The sequence below is a fragment of the Oncorhynchus mykiss genome, chromosome 16 (assembly GCF_013265735.2).
Source record: "Oncorhynchus mykiss isolate Arlee chromosome 16, USDA_OmykA_1.1, whole genome shotgun sequence".
Classification (NCBI taxonomy): Eukaryota; Metazoa; Chordata; class Actinopteri; order Salmoniformes; family Salmonidae; genus Oncorhynchus; species Oncorhynchus mykiss.
The window spans coordinates 55539306-55565438 of NC_048580.1; the positions used below are offsets into that span (position 1 = coordinate 55539306).

The 26133-nt window shown below is 43.4% G+C and overlaps 1 protein-coding gene across 1 annotated transcript; it reads left to right on the forward strand.

The window, feature by feature from the left end:
* Positions 1-24995, forward strand: LOC110492333 (transketolase). Its single transcript, XM_021566560.2, has 14 exons — positions 1-368; positions 2103-2220; positions 3605-3718; positions 4882-4979; positions 16729-16920; positions 17044-17162; positions 17944-18140; positions 18335-18499; positions 19626-19782; positions 20387-20517; positions 22437-22520; positions 22673-22766; positions 23198-23320; positions 24375-24995. Exons 1-14 carry the CDS (start codon positions 262-264, stop codon positions 24560-24562), a joined length of 1887 nt encoding a protein of 628 aa, XP_021422235.1. The 5' UTR covers positions 1-261; the 3' UTR covers positions 24563-24995.
* Positions 24996-26133: the final 1138 nt, after the last annotated feature.

Here is a 26133-nt window from a genome sequence, read left to right on the forward strand (position 1 = left end):
GTCCATGCGTAACTGTTTGGGATGTAGCATACTTTGCGCTGCTACATACGCACCCTACCTCTCTGTGTTTGTTGAGCCCGTGTGCTGTCAATCTCCTTTTTGCTCTAGATTAGCCATATTCAATCATAGGTTTACTAACACGCCCCTCTATCTGTCATTCTCTCTGCCTCTATCCCCCGCACATATTTCATAGTCTTGACCCTGACATTGTTGGTACAGTATTTTATTTTTTAAGTGTATTTTTGACAGAATTGCGCACAGATGGAGGACTATCACAAACCCGACCAACAGACTCTGCAGGCACTTCGGAACGTAGCCAACCGGCTCAGGATCAACTCTATAAAGGCTACAACTGCTGCAGGCAGCGGGTAAGCGCCATGCTTCAATGCTTTAAATTCAAAAGAAAAATTTGTAATATGAGGTGTCCATCCGTGCAGGCTATGTGTTGGGTTTACATGCGTAATAGCCATGGCTCGGACATTGTATGCCCATTTTATGCGCATATTACGCATTGTTCCAGAACAGGCTACTACTATTCTTAATTCTACCCTTTCAATGCCATCCATTTGGCATTAATCATCGACATGTCTTAAATGTGGGATGTAAACCATGCAGATACCATATATATCAAATATGCAGAGATAACATTGTGAACTTTAGTTAATAATGTCGTAGCCTCGTACGTTCTAATAGACTGGGCTACTCGAAGCAGGTGCATTATTTTCGATTGTACAGTATCTTAATGCCCATTTATTTTTGAATGCATTTTTTGAGAGCAAACCCATTCATTATGATTCCGTAAAGAATGGGTCTTTACGCGTGGTGGCGACGTGGGCTTTTGAGTATGTGGAATGGACCCGCTTTCGCCGCAACTAAAGAGACCGCGCTCGTTCCTGGTGCTCCTGAGTAAATTCAGCCTCCAGTGGCCATCATCTTCGCAGAGCGGAACGATTTGCGACTGGCTGATGATACGTCAGGCCACCGCGACCAGGACAATCACTCCCCTTTCTATTCATATTTTTCAGGCTTGTCCTTGGTATAGGGGTAGAATAAATATTCTTTATATTTTGAGAGATTAATTAATTCCCTTTTCTTATTTCCTTTTTTATTACAGTATAGTTAACAGCTCAAATAAAATACGCTATTGACGCATAATAACCACAATGTCTGAGGATACAACCTTTTAATAAATGTGTACTTCCACCTCAACAAATAAGTCCAAGGCACAATTAAAATATACCTTTTTATGTGTTCATTCTTTCACCTGTTCATTGTTTATTTCATCCAATCAACATTTCATTTAATTTAGTCTTATTTGACCACCTTTCCGTTTCAGGTTGATTTAAAACGTTTCCGTTTTTGGTGGGTACCAGGCACCTGTGTTATTGTGATTACAACAGGCATGCTCTGTTTGGAATCTCATATGTTATAGATTATTTTTTTAAACTGTTTAAATATTGATATCTTTTGCATTTAACCTCAAGCATGGAGTTTTGGCAATGAAGGAGAAAGGAGTGTTTGTGGTTTGAGAATTTGTGGTCTGCTATAATACAACTTTAAAGTGCAATGGAATGATCACAATGATGTCCTCCAGCTCATTGCTTGAGGAACTGTCTAACCCTGACTGAATGTATGGAAGAGGGTCTGCCTTATCTAACAGACAGCAGATTGATTGTTGTGAATTAATTCACTAATGTGAAGTCAAAGGCAAAAGAGCGAAAATAACACGTTTCACATGCATTGAGTGTTAAAGCTTTATCACAACATGAAGTTTACAGTTGGCAGACTGTAGGCCAGCCCCTGCACTAAATGAAGAATGAATATCAGCGTTCAATATCAGTGATCAAGTTCCATTAAAGATGGATTTGTTTCCTATAATGACATCACAGGACAGTGTCTGTTCAGTACTTTGTGTGTGTGTCTACTGAATATATGGGAGTGCAATGAAATAGTCTATAGTAAACTGATTGTAGATCATTTATGGCGAGTGTGTGTGTTTATACTTTCTTGCTCTACACTGCAGTGTCCTGAGCGCATGGAGGTGTGTGTATGTGTCAGTCAGAGCCCTGGTCTGACTCCCTGTCCTGTCCTCTGCCCTCCAGACACCCCACATCATGCTGCAGTGTGGCAGAGATCATGTCTGTGCTCTTCTTCAACACCATGAAGTACCGCCCTGAGGACCCCCGCAACATCAACAATGACCGCTTCGTCCTCTCCAAGGTACCACTCTAACCCTGTCTAGAAATATAATTATTATTGACTTGAATGGGGATTATATTTCTATGGTCTAGAGACCAGAGGTATTGAACTCTTACTCTACGGGATCCGGAGCCTGCTGTTTTTCTGTTCTACCTGATAATGAATTGTACACACCTGGTGTCCCACGTCTAAATCAGTCCCTGATTTAGAGGGGAACAATTTAAAAAATGCCGTACCAGTCTCATTCCCCTGCCTTAATCAGTCCTGTCAGCCAAATCCATGTTCACCTCTAAGGTCAGACCTCCTGTAGCAGCCCTGCATCTTCCCTAATGGCCTCATCGGCCTCAGATACAGTTTAATCAAGTTTGTCAGTCAATCAATCAAAAGCCCTTTTTACGTCAGCAGTTGTCACAAAGTGATTATACAGATACCCAGCCTAAAACCCAGAGAGCAAGAGACGCAGAAGCAGTGGCTAGGAAAAACTCCCTAGAAAGGCTGGAACTTAGGAAAAAACCTAGAGGAATCAGGCTTTGAGGGGTGGCCTCTACTCTTCTGTTTGTCGGCTGGAGATTATAAGAGTACATGGCCATTAAGGCCAGATTGTTCCGTAGATTGAGAGAGTGGTTAGGGCCCTTAGCAAGCACTAGGGCATTGTATTAAACTAATACCATTTTCAAAAAACAACCTGATGAATGGATGGACAGTTGTATATTCATAGGATTTTAACCAGTCAGATTGCTTTAAACCTGTAATCTGGGACCTGCGATTCTTTAGGGCCAAGGTTCCCAAACCTTTTCACTCATGCCCCCCTTTCATCATTGGGGAATATCCCGCATCAACGTTAGCTGACATGAGCTAGATGGTCAACTGGACATTTCTGACAAGTTATAAATAGCTCTCTATGATTGACATGATGAGGAAAATTGCTGTTGCACTAACCACTTTTGAAATGGCACCTTGTGCATTCTATTTACTTTCAAGAGTAAATTCAAAGCCTGACTGAGTTCCACAGTTTGTGAACCACTGCTTTAGGAGACAGACCGGGAGGCGTGGTCGTAATCCTATTGAGACTACTGGAGCTTAATTCATTTGGAGGGAAGGAAGAAGGTTTGGGATAATGTTCCCAATCCCAGAACTGAAATTAGTCCAGGCACAAAGTGTGATACTGTATGTGAGAGTGTAACATAGGGAATAACAGCTCTGCTATGAAAGGTGGTTGTCGTAAATTATTGAAGTGTGCTTGCATTAGCTAAGGCCCCGTTGTGTATGTTCTGTCTGAATGCGGTCATGTCTGTGTGATGGTAACAAAGTCTCTTTCTACTACTCAATGAAGTCTAAGAGTGACTTGTATCTGTGAGACCGTTCTCTCTCTCTGTGTCCCTCTCGCTCTTTCTCTCTCCTCCAGGGTCATGCGGCACCGGTGCTGTATGCAGTGTGGGCTGAGGCAGGCTACCTGAAGGACAGCGAGCTGCTCAACCTCCGTAAGGTCGACTCCATCCTGGAGGGACATCCTGTGCCGGTAAGAACAGGAATAGGAAGTGACCCATCAATCCACAAGACACAACCCTGTTTGGTCCACAAATAACCTCTTAACTCCATTAACCCAGAGTGTCACTCTTCCACAAGCCTGATTTATATTTAGCCCTTTGTTCCTTACAAACCCGTTCATCCACTACCGCTTGTTACCTCTCTTATGAAATACAACTAACAGGGTCAAATTTGTCCTCATTTCCAAAGCCAGACATGTCCATTTTCAGGGCACTGGTATTCCCTTGTTGGAGAGAGGAAGTCTGAGCACACAAGACCCACTATGTACTGTGGTATAGACTGTATGTCACAAAGATGTGTTTGTGTGACAGAGACAGGTGGCCCCAGGCCCTGTGTCTGAATACACAGTAATGCCATGCTCTGTTCACACACACGTGAGTAGCCCACTGATTCCCTCAACTAAGATTCAGTGCCTATTCACCTAATACTTACACATTGATTTGCCCTGTTGAGCAGTTACCATGAGCACTGAATTAATGTGTATGTTTAGGAAGTGTGTTTGAGAGGAAGTGTGTGTGTGTTTTGTGAAAAGTATCTACCTTAAATACCTTATACTTATACACATTGGTCTGGTACTGGTACTCCCTGTATATAGCTCCACATTGATCTGGTACTGGTACTCCCTGTATATAGCTCCACATTGATCTGGTACTGGTACTCCCTGTATATTGCTCCACATTGATCTGGTACTGGTACTCCCTGTATATAGCTCCACATTGATCTGGTACTGGTACTCCCTGTATATAGCTCCACATTGATCTGGTACTGGTACTCCCTGTATATAGCTCCACATTGATCTGGTACTGGTACTCCCTGTATATAGCTCCACATTGATCTGGTACTGGTACTCCCTGTATATACTGTAGCTCCATTCATGTGGATTTAATTGTATTGTATTAAGCATTTCACAGTAAAGTCTTCACTGAGACTGAATGTGGGTGTGTTATGACTGAGTAGTTCGTCTTTGTTCGCAAATAGATGTCTGTGCAATGTTTAACTGCATAATTTGTATAATGTTTGATGAGTTTGTGTAATGTGTGCTTGATGGTGTAATGCATGTTTATGCATGTTGTGTGTGCTGCGACGTGTTTGTGTAGTGTCTTAACATTTGTATATGTTTACGTGTGTTAACAGAAGCAGCAGTTTGTGGATGTGGCCACCGGCTCTCTTGGACAGGGTCTGGGTGCTGCCTGTGGGATGGCCTACACTGGGAAATACTTTGACAAGGCCAGGTGAAATACCATTCTCCCACACACACACACACACACACCTCGGCACATAATATGGAGTTTAGCACATGACTCCATTAGATGCATAACACCCTTCTAAGTTCATGCTTTAGTTGTGTGATCGTACGCTGTCTGGCTAAACCAGAACACAGACAGATTGACTAACACAAATAATTACATGCATTGGGAATATACAAAGGGGAGTATGCACAAGGAAATATGTGCAATTAGATAAATCAGACACACCTACTATGAACATACACAGTGATACTTTCCAACACATAGGCATAAAGAGACCCATCCATAGACAAAGCTTGCATGTACACAATACACACATCTATACTCATGGTGCACACTGCAAACAGTAAGAAGATCTGACGTTTCACCTCCTGTCAGGAGAGTAGACGCAGGCTGACAGCCATAGCTGATCTTGTATGTGGTGTCGTGGAGACAGGCTGGCTGGCTGTTTCATCATTGAATATGGTATGGAAGCCAGCGTCTTTGTTGTGAGAAACGAGGTCTGTTCAAGAATGGCCACGTGGCAACACTGGTAAACAATGGAGCCTGGAATACTGCCTATGGCAATCTGCATATGACAAGCAGATTCACCTTCATATCTGAATCCATATACAAATATATAACAGTAGGATAGCTGGGCTGTACTTTGGGGTTAGGGAAGTACTTTAAAATGGTTTATTAGAGATACTGTGATTTTGTTGTTGTTGCTATTCTCTGGTTTCATTTTTGGTCCTATAACAGAGCAGTCTGACATATAATGTATATGTGTGATGGGTTGGTTGCGCCTTCTCTGCATTTTGTGTTCAGTCAATTCTTCTGCTCTAATAATCAGGGCTGCGAGAGAGCCGCCATCTTCTCCCTCTCTTGCTCTTAACCTCATCTCTCTTCTTTTCTCTCACTACTTCCCCTTGCGCTCTCCTCTCTCTTTTGCTCTCTCTCTTCCTTGCACTCTCTCTCTTCCTTGCACTCTCTCTCTCACTCGCACGCTCTCGCCTACTCTCACCTGCTCTTGCCTACTCTCGCCTGCTCTTGCCCACTTGCTCTCTCTCCCGCTCGCTCGCCCTCTCTCCCGCTCACTCTCTCCCGCGCTCTCTCTCTCCCGCTCTCTCTCTTGCTCTCTCTTGCGCTTGCCTTTTCTCTCGCACTGGCTCACTCTCTTACATATCCCTCTCGCTCTCGCTCAATTAAATATCAATTCAATTTAAGGGGCTTTATTGGCATGGGAAACACGTTTATATTGTTTATTTCACTTGCGTTGGCAATCAAAATTAACAGTAAACATTACACTCACAGAAGTTTCAAAATAATAAAGACATTTCAAATGCCCTATTAGGTTTAAATACAGTGTTGTAACGATGTGCAAATAGTTAAAGTACAAAAGGGAAAATAAATAAACATAAATATTGGTTGTATATACAATGGTGTTTGCTTTATCAAACCATTTGTCATTGTTGTTAATTTTCTTAGGTTGTCTGCTTGCAATTTTTTTATTTGATAAGGAAGCTGAGGTCAAATGTACTGTTTAGGATTTCTACTGCCAAGTTTACACCTTCACTATTACAGTGGAACATTTTGTCCAGGAAATTGTCTAGAAGGGATTGAATTTGTTTTTGCCTAATTATTTTTTGGTAGATTTCCACACTACTTTCCTTCCATCTATAGCATTTCTTAATATTATTCAGTTACTTTGGCTTTGATGCCTCATGATTGAGAATAGCTCTGTTCAAGTAGAGTGTGCTTTTGCTGTGATCTGATAGGGGTGTCAGTGGACTGACTGTGAACTCTCTGAGAGCGTAATACTCAGTCAGTTAGGAAAGCTAAGGCTAGCTTTTTCAAACAGAAATTTGCTTCCTGTAGCACTAATTCCAAAAAGTTTGGGGCACTGTAAAGTCCATGGAGAATAAGAGCACCTCGTCCCAGCTGCCCACTGCACTGAGGATAGGAAACACTGTCACCACCAATAAATCCACGCTAGTCAATAATTTCAATTAGCATTTTTCCACGGCTGGCCATGCTCTCCTCCTGGCTACCCCTACCCTGGCCAACATCTCAGCACCCCCTGCAGCAACCTGCAAAATCTGGATCCCTGCAAATCAGCTGGGCTAGACAATCTGGACCCTCTCTTTCTAAAATTATCCACCTAAATTGTTGCAACCCCTATTACTAGCCTATTCAACCTCTCTTTCGTATCGTCTGAGATCCCCAAAGATTGGAAAGCTGCCGCAGTCATCCCCCTCTTCAAAGTGGGTGACACTCTAGACGCAAATGATCACAAACCATTTTGAATCCCACCGTACCTTCTCCACTATGCAATCTGGTTTCCGAGCTGGTCATGGGTGCACCTCAGTCACGCTTAAGGTTCTAAACGATATCATAACTGCCATCGGTAAAAGATAGTACTGTGCAGCCGTCTTCATCAACGTGGCCAAGGCTTTCGACTGTCAATCACCGCATTCTTATCGGCAGACTCAATAGCCTTGGCTTCTCAAATGACTGTGCTAACAAACACTGTGCTAACAAACCTCCAAATGAGCTTCAATGCCATACAACACTCCTTCCGTGGCCTCCAAATTATTTTAAATGCTAGTAAAACTAAGTGCATGCTCTTCAACCGATTGCTGCCCACACCCTCCCGCCCGACTAGCATCACTAGTCTGGACGGTTCTGACCTAGAATATGTGGACAACTACAAATACCTAGGTGTCTGGTTAGACTGTAAACTCTCTTTCCAGACTCACATTAAGCATCTCCAATCCAAAATTAAATCTATAATCGGCTTCCTATTTCACAACAAAGCCTCCTTCCGTCATGCCGCCAAACACCCTCGTAAAACTGACAATCCTACCGATCCTTGACTTCGGCGATGTAATTTACAAAATAGCCCCCAACACTCTACTCAGCAAACTGGATGTAGTCTATCACAGTGCCATCAGTTTTATCACCAAAGTCCCATATACTACCCACCACTACGACCAGTATGCTCTCTCGTTGGCTGGCCCTCACCACATATCAAACCCACTGGCTCCAGGTCATCTATAAGTCTTTGCTAGATAAAGCCCCGCCTTATCTCAGCTCTCACTGGTCACCATAGCAACACCCACCCGTAGCACGCGCTCCAGCAGGTATATTGCACTGGTCATCTTCCAAAGCCAACACTTCCTTCGTCCGCCTTTCCTTCCAGTTCTCTGCTGCCAATGACTGGAACGAATTGCAAAAATCTCGGAATATCTCCCTCTCTAACTTTAAGCATCAGCTGTCTGAGCAGCTTACCGATCACTGTACCTGGTACACAGCCAATCTGTAAATAGCACACCGAACTACCTCCTCCCCATATTATTACTTACCCTCTTGCCCTTTTGCTGTCACCTCCAGGTACAGTGCCTTGTGAAAGTATTCACCCCCCTTGGCATTTTTCCTATTTTGTTGCCTTACAAACTGAAATAAAAATAGATTTTGGGGGGGTTTGTATCATTTGATTTACACAACATGCCTACCAGTTTGAAGATGCAAAGTATTTTTTTATTTTGAAACAAACAAGAAATAAGACAAAAACGGAAAACTTGAGCGTGCATAACTATTCACCTACCCAAAGTCAATACTTTGTAGAGCCACTTGGTTTTTTGCCCATTCTTCAAGGCAAAACTGCTCCAGCTCCTTCAAGTTAGATGGGTTCCTGCTGGTGTACAGTAATCTTTAAGTCATACCACAGATCCTCATTTAGATTGTGGTCTGGCTTTGACTAGGCCATTCCAAGGCATTTAAATGTTTCCCCTTAAACCACTCAAGTGTTGCTTTATCAGTATGCTTAGGGTCATTGTCCTGCTGGAAGGTGAATATCCGTCCCAGTCTCAAATCTCTAGAAGACTGAAACAGGTTTCCCTCAAGGATTTCCCTGTATTTAGCGGCATCCATCATTCCTTAATTTCTGACCAGTTTCCCAGTCCCTGCCGATGAAAAACATCACCACAGCATGATGCTGCCACCATGTTTCACTGTGGGGATGGTGTTCTTGGAGTAATGAGGGGTATTGGGTTTGCACCAGACTTAGCGTTTTCCTTGATGGACAAAAAGCTCAATTTTAGTCTGACCAGAGTACCTTCTTCCGTATGTTTGGGGAATCACCCACATGCCTTTTGGCAAACACAAAATGTGTTTGCTTATTTTTTTCTTTCAGAAATTGCTTTTTTTCTGGCCACTCTTCCGTAAAGCCCAGCTCTGTGGAGTGTACGGCTTAAAGTGGTCCTTTGAACAGATACTCAAATCTATACTGTGGAGCTTTGCAGCTCCTTCAGGGTTATCTTTGGTCGCTTTGTTGCCTCTCTGATTAACGACCTCCTTGCCTGGTCTGTGTGTTTTGGTTGGCGGCCCTCTCTTGGCAGGTTTTGTTGTGGTACTATATTCTTTCAATTTTTTATAATGGATTTAATGGTGTTCCATGGGATGTTCAAAGTTTCTGATATTTTTTTGTGACCCAACCCTGATCTGTACTTCTCCACAACGTTGTCCCTGACCTGGTCTTTGTCGCTGACCTGGAGCTCATTGGTCTTCATGGTGCCATTTTCTTGGTGGTTCCCGTTGCTTAGTGGTGTTGCAGACTCTGAGGCCTTTCAGAACAGGTTTGAAGTCGGAAGTTTACATACACTTAGGTTGGAGTCATTAAAACTAGTTTTTTCAACCACTCCACAAATTTCTTGTTGACAAACTATAGTTTTGGCAAGTTGGTTAGGACATCTACTTTGTGCATGACACAAGTAATTTTTCCAACAATTGTTTACAGACAGATTATTTCACTTATAATTCACTGTATCACAATTCCAGTGGGTAAGAAGTTTACATACACTAAGTCGACTGTGCCTTTAAACAGCTTGGAAAATTCAAGAAAATTATGCCATGGCTTTAGAAGCTTCTGATAGGCTAATTGACATAATTTAAGTCAATTGGGGGTGTACCTGTGGATGTATTTCCAGGCCTACCTTCAAACTCAGTGCCTCTTTGCTTGACATCATGGGAAAATCAAAAGAAATCAGCCAAGACCTCAGCAAAACATTTGTGGACCTCCACAAGTCTGATTCATCTTTGGGAGCAATTTCCAAACGCCTGAAGGTACCACGTTCATCTGTACAAACAATAGTACGCAAGTATAAACACCATGGGACCACGCAGCCGTCATATCGCTCAGGAAGAAGACGCGTTCTGTCTCCTAGAGATTAATGTACTTTGGTGCGAGAAGTGCAAATCAATCCCAGAACAAAAGCAAAGGACCTTGTGAAGATGCTGGAGGAAACCGGTACAAAAGTATGTATAATATCCACAGTAAAACAAGTCGTCGACATAACCTAAAAGGCCGTTCAGCAAGGAAGAAGCCACTGTTCCAAAACCGCCATAAAAAAGCCTGGCAACAGTTTGCAAATGCACATGGGGACAAAGATTGTACTTTTTGGACAAATGTCCTCTGGTCTGATGAAACAAAACAGAACTGTTTGGCCATAATGACCATTGTTATGTTTGGAAGAAAAAGGGGGAGGCTTGCAAGCCAAAGAACAGCATCCCAACCGTAAAGCACAGGGTGGCAGCATCATGTTGTGGGGGTGCTTTGCTGCAGGAGGGACTGGTGCACTTCACAAAATAGATGGCATCAAGAGGATGGAAAATTATGTGGAGATATTGAAGCAACATCTCAAGACATCAGTCACAAAGTTAAAACTTGGTCGCAATTGGTCTTCAATGACCCCAAGCATTCTTCCAAAGTTGTGGCAAAATGGCTCAAGGACAACAAAGTGAAGGTGTTGGAGTGTCCATCACAAAGCCCTGACCTCAATCCTATAGAAATGTTGTGGGCAGAACTGAAAAAATGTGTGCGAGCACAAACCTGACTCCGTTACATCCGCTCTGTCAGGAGGAATGGGCCAAAATTCACCCACATGTGGGAAGCTTGTGGAAGGCTACCCAAAATGTTAGACCCAAGTTAAACAATTTAAAGGCAATGCTACCAAATACACTCAATTAGTGTGTAAGCTTCCTACCCACTGGGAATGGGATGAAAGAAATAAAAGCTGAAATAAATCATTCTCTCTACTATTATTCTGACATTTCACATTTTTTAAAGATAGTGGTGATCCTAACTGACCTAAGACAGGGAATTTTTACTATGATTCAATGTCAAGAATTGGGAAAAACTGAGTTTAAATGCATTTGGTTAAGGTGTATGTAAACTTCCTACTTCAACTGTATACTGAGATCATGCGACAGATCATGCACACAGGTGGACTTTATTTAATTTATTATGTGACTTCTGAAGGTAATTGGTTGCACCAGATCTTATTTAGGGGCTTCATAGCAAAGTGGTTGAATACATTTCCATTTATAATTTATTACATTTTTTAAAACAAGTTTTTTTTAAATCTCATTTCACTTCACCAATTTGGACTATTTTGTGTATGTCCATTACATGAAATCCAAATAAAAATCTATGTACATTTCAGGTTGTAATTTAACAAAATAGGAAAAACGCCAAGGAGGGTGAATACTTTTGCAAGGCACTGTAGGTGTTTATCCCTCTGTGTGCTGAGGGTGTCAGGTTCTTGTCCAGTTCTGGCATTTAGGTCACCACAGACAAGTACATGTCCCTGGGCCTGGAAATTGTTGATCTCCCCCATTAGGATGGATAAGCTGTCATCGTTAAAGTATGGGGATTCTATTGGGGGGATATAGGTAGCAAATACATGAGGACAGTTTTCTGTTGTTCATTTCCTTATTCTAATTTAATAGAATGGGTTAGGTCTTTTCTATACCAAATTAGCATACCCCCTGTTTCACACCTGGTAGTTTGGTGGATGGGACTACCACCTCTCTGTAACCTAGAGGGCAACCAGTGGGTCCGTCTCCTTTATACCATGTTTCTTGTAGGATAACAATGTCTGTATTTCCAATTTCTTTGATGAAGTCTAGGTTCCTGCTATTTAGACGAAAGGCAGATGACCTCAGACCTTGTATATTCCAGGATGAAATAGTAAAATCTTTGTGTTCCATAGTGTCTAGTGTTGTTTTTGTGTGGTTTAGGCCCTGACCATCACAGTAGGTAGTACAGTAGCATGTTGAGCATCTGATACATACCTCTTAGGTTGCAGGATGGGACTTGGGCGGGTGTAATACTGGGGGTTGGGCCTGTTGCTCTGCTCACTGCCAGGATGTATGCTCTGCTGTTTTGTTGAGTTCCTTGCCGCAGGTGTGGGGGGCATGGGGTGTGCAGAAGGGGCATAGGTCTGATATGAAGGCGCCTATATAAGGTGTGGCCAGGGTTTGCTTGGGGTGGTCTTAGCTGGTTGGTGTCTGGCTGGTGATGCTATGGTCTGGGTGTAGGTCCTCTTGGCGTGGGTTCTCTCAGCACTGGTCCTTCAGGAGGGGGTCTTGCAGGTCTGGGAGGGGGTCTTGCTGGTCTGGGAGGGGTGTCCGTTACTCTGTTGCTCCTCTGTGAGATGCTGGGGCTATGGTTGAGGGTAACGTCCTGGCTTAATTTGTGATTGCTACCTTGTAGAGGTGGGCCTGGATGTAAAGGCTGTTCAAGTCCAGGGTGGAGTGGTGGGCTAGGTAGACATTAGGTTTTGAGGATCGGTTTCGTGAAATGCTTGCATTCACCAACTGTATGGTTTGAAGAAGAATGCAAGAACCTAAGAAAGAAATTGAGAAACCTGTCCAACCAAAAACATAGAGACCCAGAAAACCTGAGTCTACGCCTTCACTATGGGGAATCCCTAAAACAATACAGAAATACACTACGGAAAAAGAAGGAACAGCATGTCAGAAATCAGCTCAATGTAATTGAAGAATCCATAGACTCTAACCACTTCTGGGAAAATTGGAAAACACATAACAAACAACAACACAAAGAATGATCTATCCAAAATGGAGATGTATGGGTAAACCACTTCTCCAATCTGTTTGGCTCTATAACAAAGAACAAACAGCAAAAACATGTACATGATCAAATACAAATCTTAGAATGAACTATTAAAGACTACCGGAACCCACTGGATTCTCCAATTACCTTGAATGAACTACAGGACAAAATAAAAACCCTCCATCCCAAAAAGGCCTGTGGTGTTGATGGTATCCTCAATGAAATAATAAAATATACAGACAACAAATTCCAATTGGCTATTCTAAAACTCTTTAACATCATCCTTAGCTCTGGCATCTTCCCCAATGTTTGAAACCAAGGACTGATCACCCCAATCCACAAAAGTGGAGACAAATTTGTCCCCAATAACTACCGTGGGATATGCGTCAACAGCAACCTGAAGAAAATCCTCTGCATTATCATTAACAACAGACACTTACATTTCCTCAATGAAAACAATGTACTGAGCAAATGTCAAATTGGCTTTTTACCAAATTATCGTACGGCACACCACGTATTCACCCTGCACACCCTTCTTGACAAACAAACAAACCAAAACAAAGGCAAAGTCTTCTCATGCTTTGTTGATTTCAAAAAAGTATTTGATTAAATTTGGCATGAGGGTCTGCTATACAAACTGATGGAAAGTGGTGTTGAGGGGAAAACATACAACGTTATAAAATCCACGTACACAAACAAGTGTGCAGTGAAAATTGGTAAAAAAACACAAATTCCCACAGGGCCATGGGGTGAGACAGGGATGCAGCTTAAAGCCTCACCCTCATACATATCAATGAATTGGCAAGGGCACTAGAACAGGCTGCAGCACCCGATGATCTGGTGCTTCTGTCTCCAACCAAGGAGGGCCTACAGCAGTACTTAGATTGTCTGCTCAGATTCTATCAGACCTGGGCCCTGACAGTAAATCTTATTAAGACCAAAATAATGGTGTTCCAAAAAAGATCCAGTCGTCAGAACCACAAATACAAGTTCCATCTAGACACCATTGCCCTAGAGCACACAATACATACTTTGGCCTTAACATCAGCGCCACAGGTAACTTCCACAAAGCTATGAGCGATCTGAGAGACAAGGCAAGAAGGGCATTCTATGCCTTCAAAAGGAACATAAAATTCGACATACCAATTAGGATCTGGCAAAAAAATACTTAAATCAGTTATAGAACCCATTGCCCTTTATGGTTGTGAGGTCTGGGGTCTGTTCACCAACCAAGAATTCACAAAATGGGACACCAAATTGAGACTGCATGCAGAATTCTGCAAAAATGTCCTCTGTGTACAACGTAAAACCCCAAATAATGCATGCTGAGCAGAATTCGGCCGATAACCACTAATTATCAAAATCCAGAAAAGAGACATTACCATTTTACAACCTGCTTAAAGGAAGTGATTCCCAAACATTCCATAACAAAGCCATCACCTACAGAGAGATAAACCTGGAGAAGTGTCTCCTAAGCAAGCTGGTCCTGGGGCTCTGTTCACATACAGACCCCACGGAGCCCCAGGACAGCAACACAATTATACCCAACCAAATCATGACAAAACAAAAATATAATTACTTGACACATTGCAAAGAATTAACAACAAAACAGAGCAAACTAGAATGCTATTTAGCCCTAAACAGAGAGTACACAGGGGCAGAATACCTGACCACTGTGACTGACCCATACTTAAGGACAGCTTTGACTATGTACAGACTCAGTGGGCATAGCCTTGCTATTGAGAAAGGCCACCGTGGACAGACCTGGCTGTCAAGAGAAGACAGGCTATGTGCATACTGCCCACAAAATGAGGTGGAAACTGAGCTGCACTTCCTAACCTCCTGCCAAATGTATGACCATATTAGAGATTACACAGATCCACAACGAATTAGAAAACAAACCTGATTTTGTGACCTGTTGCCACAAGAAAAGGGCAACCAGTGAATAACAAACACCATTCTAAATACAACTCATATTTATGTTTTTTTATTTTCACTTTTGTACTTTAACCATTTGCACATTGTTACAACACTATATATACATAATATGACATTTGAAATGTCTTTATTCTTTTGGAACTTCTGTGAGTGTAATGTTTACTGGTCATTGTTATTGTTTATTTCACTTTTGTATGTTATCTACTTCACTTGCTTTGGCAATGTTAACATATGTTTCCCATGCCAATAAAGCTCCTTGAATTGAATTGAGTGTGTCTCTCTGGGAATGAGTAATTAGTGAGTGAGTGTGCTCCAGTACTCAGAACAGCTTGTCAAAGTGAGCTACTGTAGCATCCAGCCCCAACCGTGACTTGTCTGTATGTACGACTGTTTTAATTAAAGCAATCTTCCTATTACAGTCAGTGACCCAAACATCCACAGCCCTACATGCATAGGCCAGGGTCCCAGATAAATAGAGTGTGCTATGAATCAAATGAGTGAATGTGTCAGATACACTTAGCAGGAGGATTAGCAAGTGAAAATGCCACATTACAGCATTAATAAAGCCTCACGCTTACAGTACCCTGTTTAATTCACTGTGTTTATTTGATTTAGTAAATGGGGAGTTTGAATGTGATTATCCATGCTTTAGCTAAACCAAACCAAATCGAAGCAGAACGTAAAACAATTTGGCGCAAGGTTCAGGAGGGTGGTTTTAAGACATTTCCTGTTCATTGGTTCTATGTAAGCCAGATGAGCCTGAGGGCTCCATGTGAGATGTCAGTATGATGTGTTCTCTTCTCACCTCTATAATATTCTCACCTGGCGAGAGGAGAGAGTGAATGAATGAATATTGGTTCAGCTCAATTGTGTACCTGTTTTAAATAGAAGCTTAAATTATAGGTTAAACTGCATGGTTATCCTGGCACATGTCACGAGGGGCATGTCACCCCGGCCTCATCCGGCCAGTGCTTTAGACCTGCAGCAGCCCAGTAACCCCTCAGAATGTGTAGGATACGTTCCCCAGTGTGTGTTGTTTTAAGCCACACACACTCACCGGTATGCACATTTGAAGGGTTACCTCAGATCCCCTACTCCATCACAGCTTTTGACTTAATAGCTCTTTAAACAGTGTCATTCCTCCACAGCAATAGAACAGTCATTTATCCATTCATATTTAGATTTCTACGTTTGCCCTTCATTACCATCTAATTAATGAGTTATATAATCATCATTATCATCAACTCATGTTATAGCAAGCAGTGAGTCAACACACTGATATTGTATCATATAACATCATGTAGCCTATTAGATTGTGTTGATTTGATTCAAATTTAATTGCAGCTCAGAGGTTTAAACAGTGTGTTGGTGCAGGGAAGTCTGTCTTTGTGTAGTGAGAGGTGCTGTGGCGAGATAACCGGGAGAGGGGATCTGGACCAGGTGTTTTGTGGATCCCTCTCTGGGCTCTGGAATGTTTTTTCCCCCAGGCGGTCTGGCCCGGAATGCGTGCCATGTCTCAGTCTATCTTCTCGCTTTAATGACAATGTCTATTTGAGTGGAAAGCTGTCAGACCCTGTTACCATGCAGGATGATTGGAGCTCCGAGCCAAGGGTGGGGTCAACTGTTCCTGTTCGCTCTGTGCGGGGAGGGAGGCTCATTTTGAAGATGATTATTGTGAGGAAGAGATTGTTATTATTATTGTTCTGCTCTGTTGTGTTGCGTTTCATCCCATTAGCCATTAGGTGGCAATGAATTGAAAGTTGTGGATTAGTCATTTATATTAGTCATAACTTTACTTGTTTATTACTTTTTATGAAAGCTTGGCTGCTGTGATGTTGCAAGCCTCTAATTGCCCCTGTCTATCTGTCTGTGTCTGTCCGTCTGTTTTTCCCTCTGTAGCTACAATGTGTACTGTCTGCTGGGTGATGGGGAGATGTCTGAGGGCTCTGTGTGGGAGGCCATGTCCTTCGCTTCTTACTACCAGCTGGACAACCTAGTGGCCATCCTGGACATCAATCGTCTGGGTCAGAGTGACCCGGCTCCCCTGCAGCACCATGTGGAGAAGTACCAGAAACGCTGCGAGGCCTTTGGGTGGGTACTGGGAGAAAGCCTAGAAAATGTGTGGCCTAGAGACCATGATTATGGGCCTGAGCATGTAAATTACTCCCACCGGGTATTGGCACCAGTAAATTAAGTATGTGTGTGTGTGTGTAGGTGGAATGCCATCATTGTGGACGGGCACAGTGTGGAGGAGCTGACCAAGGTTCTGAGCCAACCCCGTCACCAGCCCACCGCCATCATTGCCAAAACCATCAAGGGCAAGGGAATCTCAGGTACCTACAGAAACACACACACATTTCTACAGGTACCCAATCCCATGCTCCTCTATAGGTACATGTACTGATACACTAGTACAGACAGGTACACCCAGAGACTAACCAAGCCCTAAAACTATGCCAGCAGCAGCGCCTTTCATGCATACACAAATGTACCAGCACAGCTTCATTGTGCTACTGACAGACTCCCCTCTACCCTTCACGTTCAAACATATCTGTGGTGCTCGGGAGCTGCTTTGTCATGAATACCTACTACCAGACCACACTAATCCTGAAATCACAAAGGTTTAGTCTGTGCCTGTCCCTTAAAATGGGTCAAGTCTAATAGACCCAACTCAGCCCTCCTGTCTTTTCTATGAAGGGCACCTAAACCTGTGGTAATCTAGGCACTGCTTTAGAGCTTCTGCTGCAGCAGCCTAGTAATCCCTCGGGATGTGTATTATATACTCAGATCACTGGCCTTTGTCTGCCTATTGTCATAAGCATATGGTTTTTGAAGTGGAACCCTGACCTATAGAATGGTCTTTGATGGCCACACGTGTAAGGCATTGTGATGAGAGAGAGGAGTGTTGAGCAATATGTAACTTATGACATTTCGATACTGATATCATGTCATCTAGATATAAAACAAAAGCAGATTTCCTCCAATTTTGTCATTGCTGATATACTAAAGGTGTATTTGCTGTGTGTGAGGTAGTGTGCCTTCTCTGATCAATGTCTATCTGTGTGTGTCTCTGTCTGTGTATGTATTTCATCATGTTCTTTGTGTGTGTTGTAGCTGCAGAGGACAAGATGGGCTGGCATGGGAAGCCCCTGCCCAAGGAGATGGCTGAGGGGGTGATGAAGGACATCCAGGCGCGCATCATGAACACCACCAAGCGCCTGTACCCCGCTACGCCCACCGAGGACTCACTGCCAGTCAGCCTGCGCAACGTCCGCATGCCCAATGCACCCAACTACAAACTCGGAGAGAAGGTGTGTGTGTGTGTGTGTACACATGCGTGTGTGTACTTGACAGAAAGAACAAGAGCGTTTGAGAGAGATGCTTTAAGTCCTGGAACAAGACATGGAAAATGTATATTGACTTGCTCATGACCCAGACAGATGGTGGGCTGCTATATTGAACTGTGTTTTAAATGAACTAACCCATTGGTTGTGTTTGGCTGCAGATTGCCACGCGGAAGGCCTATGGCATGGCTCTTGCTAAGCTGGGCCGCTACAACGAGCATGTTGTGGCTCTGGATGGAGACACCAAGAACTCAACCTTCTCTGAGCTCTTTAAGAATGAGCACCCCGAGCGCTACGTTGAGTGCTACATCGCTGAGCAGAACATGGTAAGCTCAGCTGACACCCAGTGCCACATATCTGACCTGAGTCTAGGTCTAGTAGGGTGAACAAAAGTGTACTGATCACAAAATAACAATGATAAGCTGTTGTTGATAGCACTATGTGACGTCAACCCAAAATGATCATAAAAGTTCCATCCAAACCATTCATACTGTAGGCCTACGTCTTTGTATTTGAACGACTGTAGAATGACAAACACGTAATTCCACTTTATCCATCACTATAGTCTAAAGCGGCTTCTTCTGCTGCTTTCCACCCTCATATCTAAATGATTCACCTCTGACACACACAGTGTTACCCCCTCACTTCTAGGGCATCAATCCTTCTACTCCTCCTGCCTGGTTGCCTAAGAGACCAGGTCCTGTATCCACAAAGTGTCTCAGAGTAGGAGTGCTGATTTAGGATCATTTTGGCCTTTTAGATCATAATGAATAAGATTGGACAGATCCTAGATCAGCATCTACTCTGAGACGCTTTGTGGATATGGGCCCTGACCTCCTCATCATTAGTAATGTCTCTGCAGGATTCCAGTTGATGTTCTTTGAGGCATCATTAGCAGGCTTAATGAAGCCGTATTGTGGCCTGTGTCTCATTGTGACTCCCACACAGACAATAGAGGAGTCAAATATAGTTCTGATGTTATTTAGATTAATTCATTACCCAAGTCATGCTGTCACATATATGAATATTGTTAAGGGACTGGGGCATTTAATGCTCTGTTGGCTTTCAAGTATCTTGTTGGTCAGTGACAACAATAATGCTCTATGCTAGCAAACGACACACTGTGCTTTGCTATACTTAATGTAGATGGTATTGTTTAAACATAGTGTATTGTATTGAGTAAAAACTCTCACTGACAATGATCGTTTTTAACTGCTCACACAGGCCCCATCCCCTTAGCAGGGCCTCACGGGGAACAGGGGAAAGGGCTTTCTCAGGGCTAACAGGAAATTGAATCGCTCAAACATCCCATTTCTCCCATATGAATTTTTAAGATGATGGCTCCCTCCTTTTATTTCTAAGGAATGTGAGACACTTTGGCCAGAATTTGAGAACACAAGTTACTCAGGCTTTTACTCTCCTTTACCTATCCTCTCTCTCCTCTTCTGTCAGGTGAGCATTGCGGTGGGCTGCGCCACGCGGGATCGTAACGTGGTGTTCGCCAGCACCTTCGCCACCTTCTTCACACGTGCCTACGACCAGCTCCGCATGGCTGCCATCTCTGAGAGCAACATCAATCTGTGTGGCTCCCACTGCGGCGTGTCCATCGGTCAGTCCGCCCACTGACCTTTGACCACCCCCCACCCCCGGTGTAGTGACCCGTGACTTCCTCACTGTGATCCTAACCTGACGTAGCTCTCAGCGCTGGTTCCTCTTGGACCGATTCAGTCCACTGCAGAAGACCTATCTCACTGTCACACAGTGTTAACACAGTGCTTCCCCTAACACTGTTTAGTCGAGGAAGGTTTGTGTCTTCAGTTGGTTTCGATTTGAAAATGTTTGTAACACTCTTGCAGTGGGTTGAATCGTTTCCTTGTAGTTGGCCTCACGCCTTGTGATCCTGTATTATTTCCTGAATCCTGAATTTTGATTTTCCGTCTCTTCCGTCCATCTACTACTGTATCAGTGTGGCTCCGGCCAGCACTCGTTTCCTCCCTCCCCCTCTCTCTCTCTGTCATGGAAGTGGTGGTGGCGGGGCGGCCAGGTTTCCTTTTGGTTCCTCAGGTACATTGCATGCCCACGCCGACTCGCCCCACTGAACGCATGCCTGCCCTGTAGCTTTCACTTTAAGCCGCCCCATACACCCCAAATGCTATTGTGTGTGACTTGCATGCATGTTTGTGTGTGTATGTGTGCATGTGTGTGTGTTCTAGGAGAGGATGGACCTTCTCAGATGGGCCTTGAAGACATTGCCATGTTCAGAGCCATTCCCACGGCAACTGTTTTCTACCCTAGCGACGGTGTCTCCACTGAGAAAGCTGTGGAGCTGGCTGCTAACACAAAGGTACCCAGCACACAGGTTGACATTTATTGTCATGAGTTTTGACCTGGAGGCAGAACTGAGTGATTTCCCCTTAGATAGGCCGGCAGCAAAACCTAAACCATATTGTAGTTATTGTATATTATATATTGTAAATTGCTATATTGTAAAAATGTATGAAAACAAATATGTGCTTTTTGGTCTTAATTTAAGGTTAGGGTTAGATATTAGAGTTAGCAGTGTGTTTTTGGTTTGATTTAAAATCTGATTTGATCAATTACAATTTTATTTGTCACGTGTTGAATCCAAATACTTAATTATGAGCCCTAAACCAACAAGTAAGAAAAATTAGCAAAGAAACCTCAAGGAAATATAGTAACACATTAAACTAACAATAACGAGGCTATATACCAGGAGTACCGATACAATGTGCAGGGGTACGGATTAGTCGAGGTAATTGAGGTAATATGTACATGTAGATAGGGGTAAAGTGACTATGCATAGATAATAAGCAGAGATTAGCAGCAGCGAGAGTGTGTGTGTGTGAAAATTGTTAGGCCTGGTATAGGGGTCCTGGATGGCAGGAAGCTTGGCCCCAGTGATGTACTGGGCCGTACGCACTACCCTCTATAGCATCTTGCAGTCGGATGCCAAGCAGTTGCCATACCAAGCGGTGACGCAACCAGTCAGGATGCTCTCGATGGTGCAGCTATATAACCTTTTGAGGGGGAATAGGTGTTGTCGTGCCCTCTTCATAACTGTGTTGGTGTGTTTGGACCATGATAGTTCTTTAATGATGTGGACACCAAGGAACTTGAAGCTCTCTACCCACTCCACTACAGCCCTGTGAATGTGGGTGTGCTCAGCCCTCCTTTTCCTATAGTTCACGATCAGCTCATTTGTCTTGCTCATGTTGAAAGAGAGGTTGTTGTTGTCCTGGCACCACACTGCCAAGTCTCTGACCTCCTCCCTATAGGCTGTCTCATAGGCTGTCTCATCGTCGTCAGTGATCAGGCCTACCACCGTTTTGTCATAGTCAAACTTAATGATGGTGTCGGAGACGTGCGTGGCCACTCAGTCATGGGTGAACAGGGAGTGCAGAAGGGGACTAAGAACACAGCTGGTCAGCGCATGCGCTGAGTACACATCCTAGTAATCTGTCTTGCCCTCCGAACCTGCTTAATGGTCTTACTCACATCCGCTACATGCAGTTATGATCACACAGTCTTCCAGAACAGCTGGTGCTCTCATGCATGGTTTCGTGTTGCTTGCACAGAAGCTAGCAGAGAAGGCATTTAGCTTGTCTGGGTTTCCATTTATAATTTGTGAAGTTTGCAAGCCCTTCCCCATCCTACGAGCATCAGAGCTGGTGTAGTAGGATTCAATCTTAGTCCTGTATTGATGCTTTGCCTGTTTGATGATTTGTCGGAGGGTTTATCAGAATTTCTTAAAGCGTCCGGATTAGTGTCCCGCTCCTTGAAAGCGGCAGCTCTATCTTTTAGCTCAGTGCAATGTTTCCTGTAATCCATGGCTTCTGGTTGGGATTTGTACTGTGCGTAGGTCACTGTGGGGACGACATCGTCAATGCGCTTATTAATGAAGCCAGTGACTAATGTTGTATACTCCGCAACACTATCGCATGAATCCCGGAACATATTCCAGTCTGTACTAGCAAAACAGTCCTGTAGCTGTGACTTTGTGGCTGTGCCAGCTAGTAACCACTCTGCAGAGCTGCCTCCAGAACAATATTTATGACAAAAAATACTAACCTGCACCTAGAACCCTCTCTATCACATCTGCCTCATGCTATGTGCTCACTTTCCAATATCTTTGGTTCACACAGCTGCTGAGTATGGCTGAGTCGCTGTTTAATAAACCTGTCTGATAAATGACAAGGTAATGAAAGTCCAGAGGCTGATTGACATGTTTCATCTCTGTTTCAGGGTGTGTGTTTCATCAGAACCAGTCGCCCAGAGAACAGTGTTCTTTACAACAGCAACGAAGACTTCCATGTGGGGCAGGCAAAGGTATGGAGACAATGATATATGAGATGTACTATACACAATGACTAATGAAAATCTTACAGTAGATCACTTTCTTATAGTACTAACATGCTTGCTAAATAATTTTAAATATAAATATGCCTAGATAATAGAAACCTCCATCCCATGTCTGTCAGGTTGTGTACAAGACCAACGATGATCATGTGACAGTGATCGGAGCAGGCGTGACCCTACACGAGGCACTGGCAGCTGCTGAAATGCTAAAGAAAGGTACAGAACAGTCCTTTCGGGAAAGTTACATAGATCCTTCACTGGAACTCAATATTCTACATTGGCTGTCAGGAAATGTGCTCATCACCCAGGGACTGATGGACATCAACGTCATCCGAGTAATGCACACACACACACACACGCACACTGAGACTTTGTTGTGAGACTTGTCCCACTAAGGCATTGGACCATTCATAATGTTCTGGGGTTAACTGCCAACAGTGGTGGCTGATGGTGGTACTCTATCAATAAGCATGTGCACCCCAACAACCGAGTCAGAGTACTTCTAGCATCTGTCTCCAGCACTGTAGAAGTCTGTCGATTCATCTCTACTGTTTATCTGGTGTTGCGTGAATAGATGAAACACCGTCATTTGAACTGAAGAAATTTGTACTGCGAGTATTGTATAACATGCTCTGTTTCTCTCTCAGAGAGGATCAACATTCGAGTGATTGATCCTTTCACCATCAAGCCTCTGGACTCCAAGACCATCATCGAGCACGCCAAGGCCACCAGGGGCCGCATAGTCACAGTAGAGGACCACTACTACGAGGGTGGGTACTCTGCACACACAGGCTGCTTTCTGGACTCAGGTTATCTTATTCCAGTGGAATACAATATATAGCACTGGGCTCTGAGGTATGCAGTTTTAGATAGTTATGCAGTTGCGAGACATTCATGTGATTTGTATCAGTTCTTAAATCTCTAAGCCTGAGCATGTGCAGGAGGAGGAGAAGAGACTATCAACCCTCAATGTTTTTTTACATTTCAGCTCTGCTCTGGCCGTTGGGCTTTCACTGACCTAGATAAAAGCAAGTCCAAAAATGTGTGGGTGTTTATTTTGGCACAGTTGCCTTATTTGTCCCTTGGTATTTATACTGTCTGCTGAAGGAACTAAACAAAGAAAAGAATAAGCACAGCCGTGCCACAGTCCGCATCTTAACATTAACTAACCCCCAACCATCAGAAGCCATGCCCTGACAACCTCCAACCCCCACCCCCATTCCCTGTCTACACATGAGCATGAATAGTGCATTATGACAGGTGTGCATGCGCGGGCGACGTGGGGGGGCTGGGCGTCCACTCAAAGCCATAGGGGGTGGGAAGATGGTGTGTGAGGGAGAGGAAGGGGGGAGGCTGTGATAGGGGGCTATATGGAGAGGCCCAGGCTTCAAGGACCCCCATTGTGCAGATGGCTACTAAAGTAGAGTGGAGGAACACCCTCTCTCGCACCCGGCCCCCCTTCGCCACCGCCGGCCTGATGGTCAGTCAATGAGAAGGTGGTGGGAGGCCTGTCAGGGAGGATCAAGAAAGACGCAGGGGGCTGTGGAGGTGACCGTGTTACAGTGTCAGTGAGGTGGAAGACAAAGCTGATGTATAGATCAGATTGACTGGCCAGCTACTGTACATTCTGTACAGCACAGTGGGGCTAAACTGCACAAACAAAGAGGAGGAGAGCGGATGTGACATATGGAGTCTTAGGACAAACCTCTGCACAAATTCTAAGACCCAGAAAATAGAACTCTGCACTCTTGCATTTTAGGTTTTATTTAGTTGTAAAAAGGCTATATAAATGTGATTGACTGACATGTGGTTGTAATTCTTTAGGTGGCCTGGGGGAGGCGGTGTGTTCTGCTGTGGTGAATGAGACCGGCTTCAACGTGCACCGTATGGCCGTGGCCCACGTCCCCCGCAGCGGCAAACCCACTGAGCTCCTCAAGATCTTCGGCATCGACCGTGACGCCATTGCGCAGGCTGTCCGCAAGATGCTCAGCAGCTCCGCCAATGCCAAGTAGACCACTACCAGCGCCACTGCAACATGCCATTGTCATGGAAACGTCAACCCGAAAACACTTCTGGCAACACCCGCTCTCCGAGAATACGAAGTATGAATCAAAGGATTCGAAAAAAGCAAATATGCTATTTCTGATAACTGTCATTGATGTGGTTTTGACCCTTGATCCATTGAGTTGGCCCCTTGTAAGTTCAGTACTCCACTCCCCCACAATCGAACCCATCCTAGAGAAAGTCATGAGTACTGCTGTAGTCTGAGTGAGGTGAACGTTAAAATAAAATAAAAATCACATTTTGATGCGACACACCCTGTACCCCATGTAGCTAGTGTGTGAGTGGACATGGGTCTGGTGTAGAGCACTGTTTTTAGCCCCTCATCCTGACTGAGACTTCACACCAATAAAGGAATGGTTTCTTCACACCCCTCCAGTCTGATAGTTGTTTCATACGTATTGACTTGTTATTTCATGATTTAATGTCCATAATGAAATAACATCATAAACACACCTACACAGCATAGCCTACATGGCAACACACTCCACACTCTCCCACTTAAAAAGATGAGAGGCCTGTAATTTTCATCATAGGTACACTTCAACTATGACAGACAAAATGAGAAAAAAAAATCCAGAAAATCACATTGTAGGATTTTTAATGAATTTATTTGCAAATTATGGTGGAAAATAAGTATCTGTTACAGTGAAATAATACCATGCACAATTATGAACTTGAAAATGTATTGATAAACCAATTAGGAACATTTGGGCAGTCTTGACACAACATTTTGAACAGATATGGTTCATTGGATCAGTCTAAAACTTTGCACATACACTGCTGCCATCTAGTTGCCAAAATGTAAATTGCGCCTGGACTGAAATAATGCATTATGACCTTTCTCTTGTGTTTCAAAATGATGGTACAAAAAACGTTTTTTTCTTTGTATTATCTTTTATCAGATCTAATGTGTTATATTCTCCTATATTAATTTTGCATTTCCATAAAATTAAGTGTTTCCATTCAAATGTTATCAAGAATATGCATATCCTTGCTTCAGGTATTGAGCTATGGGCAGTTAAATTTGAGTATGTCATTTTAGGTGAAAATTGAAAAAAAGGGTCGGATCCTCAAGCAGTATTCAAATCAGATCCAATAACAACATTGGAGGATTAGAAATCCAAGGCATAAAAACAAAGGAATCCATGTATCTAGTCCGCAAGCGAGATCCCTGCAATGTCTCATTGAAGATCTAGTTCACTTTTCTGGCCTCTCTCAATTTTAACCTAATTATGTGTGCCACATTATGTATTGGATCTTTAGAAAATACAACTTTTACATTACCCTGCAGTTTACCTATAAAATGGGCTGATGGTGAAGTAAACATAATTAGTATTCATATAGCAAAATATATAAATGAGCTCCACAATGAATTTCAATAGAATACTTGTAAACATAGACAAGATCCTGCAACCATGGAGAGGTAAATACCTGTCTATTTATGGAAAAACGACACTGATTAACTACTTAGTCATATCTCAGTTTACTCACTTACTTATGGCGCTGCCTACTCCTGATG